The 6,466-nt window shown below is 41.8% G+C and overlaps 1 protein-coding gene across 5 annotated transcripts in view; it reads right to left on the bottom strand.

Annotated features, from left to right (window-relative positions):
- TNIK (TRAF2 and NCK interacting kinase) overlaps positions 1-6,466 on the bottom strand; it is a 415,560-nt gene that overhangs the window by 110,351 nt on the left and 298,743 nt on the right. For all 5 annotated transcript variants that reach the window (XM_027875754.1, XM_027875755.1, XM_027875758.1 and 2 more), the window contains exon 12: positions 1,775-1,979. In XM_027875754.1, coding sequence (XP_027731555.1) covers positions 1,775-1,979 — 205 coding nt within the window. The remainder of the gene's footprint in view (positions 1-1,774; positions 1,980-6,466) is intronic.

Here is a 6,466-nt window from a genome sequence, read left to right as displayed (position 1 = left end):
CTCTCTCTCTCTCTCTCTCTCTCTCTCTCTCTCTCTCTCTCTCTCTCGACTTATATATATCTCAGTTAGACAAATATGTTAAATATACACATATGATATGTGCTTTTTTGTTTAACTGATTTCAGCTTATCATCACTTAACTTGGAACATTGGAGAAGAAAATAGAAAAGGTTTTGAACTCAGTGGACTGAGGGAATGCTGTTAAATTCAACCTCATAAAATTCTGGAGGACTAATGGACCACAGGCTCATAAAAGTACATGACATTAGGTGCTATAGAAGGTGAGACTGAGCATGCCTTATCAAAGGGCTCTGCTCTACAATGTTAGGGGGTTGGTTCAGGCACCAGAGCCAGTACCCTCAGAATCACAGAGAGCAAAGGCACCTCAGTGTGCATCAGTCTGATCCCCAGCCAAGCAAAAACAACCCCAACAGACTGTCTGACTGTGGCAGTCTCCTGTTCTAGGAGCATCAGTGGCTCTCTATTACATCTAAAACAAAATCCAGGCTCTTCTGTTTGGCTTTTAAAGCTTTCCATAGTCTAGTTTCAATCTATCTTTCCAGACTGACTACACATTACTCTTCCTCGTGCATGTTGGGTTTCAGCACTACTAGTCTACTTCATGTTGGAGTATGAAACAGGGATGACTTTCATCTCCCATATTTGTGTGTATACATGTATATGTATAAATATACACATGCACACGCATATAACATATGTGTATGTTGGACTTCTCTGTATACACAGAACTTCCTAATAATTAAATCTAAGTTGCTTGAAGTTAGGGATTGTTTTATTTTTTGGCTTTTTATCTTGAAGTCTAGCACACAGAGGCGCTTAATAAATGCTAATTTATGGCCTGATTGTATCACCAGTACCTAGAACAATGCCAGGCACATAGTAGACAATTAAAAAATGCTTTTTGATTTACTGATTGTATCCCTAGTGCCTAGCATTGTGGGTGATGCAGCAGATGCTATATGAAGGCTTGTTCATAGATTGATTGCAATCCCCTCTCTACCTGGCACAGTTGTGTCTGACTTTTTTTGACCTAATTTGGGATATTCTTGCCAGAGATAGTAGAATGATTTGCCGTTTCCTTCTCCAGCTCGTTTTACAGATGAGAAAACTGAAGCAAACAGAGTTAAGTGACTTGTCCAAAGTCACACAGCTAGTTAAGTGTATAAGCTGTCTTTGAACTCAGAAAGATGAATCTTTCTGAATCCAGGGCTCTATCCTGCTGAGTCACTCAGCTGCCCCAGTTTTGACTCATAGCAGGCACTTAATAAAGACACTGGACTGAATGTCATGGAAGTCCATCACTTCTTGAACCAACATTCCACTTTTTTTTTTTTTATTAGGCAATTGGGGTTAAGTGACTCGCCCAGGGTCCCACAGCTAGTAAGTGTCAGGTATTTGGTCTGAGGCCAAATTTGAACTCAGGTCCTCCTGACATCGGGGCCAGTGCTCTATCCACTGCACCACCCAGGTGCCCTCAACATTCCACTCTGGGTCACTAGAACTGTGAAGGTGGCTTTACCTTTTAGCAGTTTCTACCCAACGCTCCCCATTGTCCAAAACCATTAACAACCAAAGTGATGCCGTCCATGCACGCCCGCATCTCCAGCAAGAAGCAAGCTCCCAAGAAGACGACCAGGGACTCCTCCTTTCTTGTCGCCCCGCCCCGTCTCTCTAGCTCCCAGCGCTCTGCAGCCGGGGCCGACCGCTGACAGCTCCAGTCCGTGGAGCTACGCATCCCTGGTCCCTGGCCTACCTCCTCCAGCCGACGGCGCTGCTCTTTCTGCTCCTCGATGCGCTTCTGACGCTCTGCCAGCAGCTGGCGCTTGTGCTCCTCATTCTCTCGCTGCTGCTGTTCCAGCTGCTGCCGCCGGAGGGCCTCCGAGCGCTCCTTGTTGGCCAACTGAAGGCGCAAGAAGTCGCGTCTCAAGGTGGATTCGCCAGGCAGGTTCAGGATGGAGCTGGGTGGGGAGAGAAAAGGGGATCAGAGACAGGAACGCTGAGAGAGGAGGAACACAGAGCGAAGAGATGGGCTCCCCATGGCAAACACGTTCATTTATTGGCAGGACGAGCCCAACGTTTAGCGCATCTTTACCCCATCTACCTGGGGAAGATGGATCTTAGCCATAGTCAACGTAGGCACCGCCACCTTCCCACTTACTATAATACACTACCATACACCATAAATAACTTATTAAAGTGACAATTAGCACCATGTAAATTGACAATGGAATCCAACCTTTCATTTTGGTAGAAACACTGATAATCATGTTTAAGACACGCTCGGTAAATAACACAACAACATCTAGTATGATAGCCACAGACCTGAGAGCTGGATGAGACCTTAATCTTTTCTATTTAGTTACAAACAATCGTCCATATACACTACAAAGCCAATTAAGTCAAGGTCACAAACATTTATTAAACATCTACTATATGCCAGGCACTGTTTTAAATGCATCCCAACAGACAAAGAAGGGTGTTATATATGAAACCACAAACTTCTGTTATGCAACCTGTTTAAAAATGTTTTTCATGTTTGTTGACTAGTTGTTGACTCTACTCCAGTCGTCACTCCATCTTCTCCCCTCCCCCAGTTCCTGGGTCATTGATATGTGAGCCTTCACCCCTCAATGCTATACTTCCCAGATATTCCTTTTATCTGTTATCTTATATATTTGAATATAAGTTCTTCGAGTTCAGCAACTATCTTGCTTACTTGTATATGTATCACCGGCACTTAGCCCAATAGACATAGTAAGTACTTAATAAATTTTTGTTCTATCATCTATCTGTCTATCATTCACTTACTCATTCATTTTCAACTATGTCTGAGGTTCAAGAAAGCCAGATTGCGCTGCAACCTTCAGTGAGTCCAGGAAAAACAAGAGACTTTCAAAGGACTAGACATAACATCACAAAATTCGAGTTATAAAATAACCTCCACCACCCTGCACATACCCCTCCCCGCAACATACACACATGCACACTACCTCACAAGGGGAATGTGCCCGGTGGTCTGCATAACAGGGACATCTGGCTCCTCTCTTAGGAGCCAAATCCAATTTTCCTTCTGTTCTGGCAGTGATCCTACCATCATTTAGCACTCTCCCAGTGTGTCCTACAGCCCTTGAAATGGTACTCTGAATCACCATGAGCACTTAAAAGACAGAGGTTTACTGACTTGTCTTAGATTCTTCAAATCTTTTATAGGGATTGCACATACAGTTACTTAAAAGAGGACCCAATCTGATAGAATCACAGAACTTCAGATTTGTTAGGAAGCTCAGGGACCACCTCGTCTAATGTGTACCACATGTGACCTGTCCTTGTTCTCAACGAGGACCATGACATCAGGGAGGTGGTGCCATGACATAGGAGTGAATTGGATTACAGTGAGGGAGGGCTGTGCAAAGTCACCAGCCTCACTTTCTCCTCTGGAGTCAGATACAGATCAGGACAACTGGGGAGGGCCACGCCCAACCAAATGGTTGACCATTTTTTACTGAACTATAATGGTAGTGCATACCTGCAATGGTTTAAGCATCTACATCAGGGATGGGGAATCTGTGGCCTCAAGGCCACATGTGGCCCTCTAAGTCCTCAAGTGTGGCCCTTTGACTGAATCCAAACTTCACAGAATAAATCCCCTTAATAAAAGGATTTGTTCTGTAAAACTTGGACTCAGTCAAAAGGCTGAACCCAAGGACCTAGAAGGCCACATGTGGCTTCAAGGCCACAGGTTCCCCACCCCTGATCTACATGATGCCCCCAATTGCTATTACTCTCCTTCCCTAACTACATTGTATTTAACTATCATGTATTTATTTTGTACTTATTCCATATATACATATATATGCATATGTTTTTTCCCTGGCACAATGTTAGACTCTTGAAAGAATGTTTTTTTTTCCATTTTATTTTCTTTGCATTTATAGTGCCTGGCATATATTTGGTGCTTCATAAATGTCTATTCATTGGTGGACTGAAATATGAGAAGATTTGAATTAAGTGATGTAGTAAAAGGGAAGCTGAACTGGAAGAACAATCTATTTGATGATTATGGCAATGTCAATAAAGGTATCTGGGTGGGGGAGCTGATCAGGACACCGCTGATCAACTGCTTTCCCCTTAGCCCAGTTGAGGCAAACACAGAAAATAATGGGCAAGTTGGTAAAAAACAACATGGTGTTATGGTCTCAAACTAGGACCAATGGAGGCTTTATTACTATTTGTTACTATTTTAGGAGGTGTGAAGATGTTTTTCCATTGTCGTGGATGGGATTAGAGAGCCCCTAGCCATTGACTGGCAAAAATATTGGCCCTGGTGTCCTTAGAAAAGCAGGATGCACTCTAGACAATCAACAGTGCCTGGGTATTATCTAAGGAGTCTTCCTTCTGGAATCATAGAAGAGGACCCAGATTTGAAAGTAGAATCTAGGTCTTGAGGGGGAATCATTACTTAGTTCTCAGGGAAGTGAGATTTCTTTCTCTTCCCTCTTTACCAATGCCTCCACAATACACAGTGTCTGGTTGTACAGCTATTCACTCAATAGAAGCTACCAGACCAGCAGGGAGAAAGCACAGTGAGTCCAGTGAAATAATTCACCTACTGAAGATGGAGAAAAGAATGGACAACTGGGACTTCAGGCACTGAGGACATCAATGGCCCTGGCCACGTAAGTGTGTGGCTTCCTACTCAATGGGTATGCTTACTCTTCCATTGGTGATGTGCATAGTTGAGGGACAGTAGTTTGAAGTCACCATTCTTATGATGCACATCAGCAAATACATTTTTGGAGCTCATTGTGCTAAGTAACTCTTAAAGGTAAATGCACAGGTAGAGGCTCAAAAACCATAATTTTAGGAGTTTGGGCCTCCCTGGGGACTGATCCTCTGAGTCTGAGCTTAGGGAAAGCCCAGAGGGAGTGCTACAGAGGGAAATGTTGGAGAGGCAACACAAGTCTTTTCATAAGCAGCAGTCAATGTTATTAGAATGCCATTGAAGTTAAAAGACACATCCTTTCTCTGCTAGCAATGGATAAGTTTACCTTTTAGGAAGTCTGTTTTGGAGGGAAGTTTACTTTGGTGTTTGTTGAGAAATGTACATTGCATCCCAATAAAATAATACAGTACATTTTGAAAAACAAAGTTAAACAGAGATAATTTCCAACTCTCCTCTTTCCACTGCCCTGCCTCACCAATCAACCCACCAAACAAGCACCATTTAAAATACAGCTGTGGATTATAGTTATTTGAGTTGGAACCAAGTATAAATGACACATCATCATATAATACCATGTTCCCCCCCCCCCCCCACAGCAGTAACAGAAAGGGGAATATTTTCCTAAAGGACTTACAAAATGTGATAAGGAAACCTTTAGGGACCAAAGGTCATCATTTGTGAATGTGGTTATATCAGTGGGAGTATCAAGATGAAAGCTATTGGTAATATTCTGCTGGTAAATAAAGTTGAATTTATAAGAAAATCTGATGATGTTTAACACTCCATTTTCAGTAGCTTCCCATTGCCTGCAGAATGCAATTTAACCTTCTGATCCTAGGTCCTTTATAATTTGACTCCAACTTAACCGATCAATCTCATCTCATACTCTTCCCCTTCATGGAGTCTTAGGGCAGATAGGGTGCTAGACCTTGGGTCAGTAAAATGTAGGTTGAAATCCTACTCTATCATTTAATAACTTTTAATTATGGACAGTGCTCTGAGTCAGTTTCTGCATCTGTAAAAAGGGAATAATAACAGCTGAAGTTGTTTCATGGGTTTTTTTTTTTTTTTGCAAAGATCAGCTGAGATAATGTGCTTAAAGTACTTTATAATCTTCTCAGTAGTAGGTGGCAAGTTTCTCCAAGCCAGGGCTATGCCATTTTTACCATTGGAAAACTTGCTTTCCCCAATAAATTAATACTATAAATAATATTTCAGGAGACAGAGTTAAACTACTTGAGAATAAATAATTTTAAGCACTAGAACGCAGGTGCAACATCTATGCTAATTACAAATTAACCTTATATAATATTCCTTCTGATTTAAAAAAATAATATAGCAAGCAAATGCTCATGCCAAATGAGCATCAGAAATCCAAGCAGCCACAGATTAGTGTTGCCATCAAATAAAACTTACAACAAAATTAATCTGGCAGATATTAACAAGCTGCATAATGGTTATTGTTCATATGGTAATTAGTTCTTATAAATGACTGTAATTAGCATAATTTTTATATAGTCAAATTCAGAGTTCAGTTTTCCCTTTTTTTGTTAGTTTTCCAGTATCTATAAGCAGCATCAACAATGACAGCTTCTCTCTGCATTTTAATCCCTCCCCTCAGCTGTTTATCTTGCCTGTCTGTCTGTCTTGGCTGTCTGTCCCATAAGCACAGAATCACACACACACACACACACACACACACACACACACACACACACACAC

The sequence above is a fragment of the Vombatus ursinus genome, unplaced genomic scaffold (genome assembly GCF_900497805.2).
Source record: "Vombatus ursinus unplaced genomic scaffold, bare-nosed wombat genome assembly UNPS02014810.1, whole genome shotgun sequence".
Classification (NCBI taxonomy): Eukaryota; Metazoa; Chordata; class Mammalia; order Diprotodontia; family Vombatidae; genus Vombatus; species Vombatus ursinus.
The sequence above is the reverse complement of the archived record's forward strand: the minus strand, read 5'-3'. Positions and strand labels throughout refer to the sequence as shown.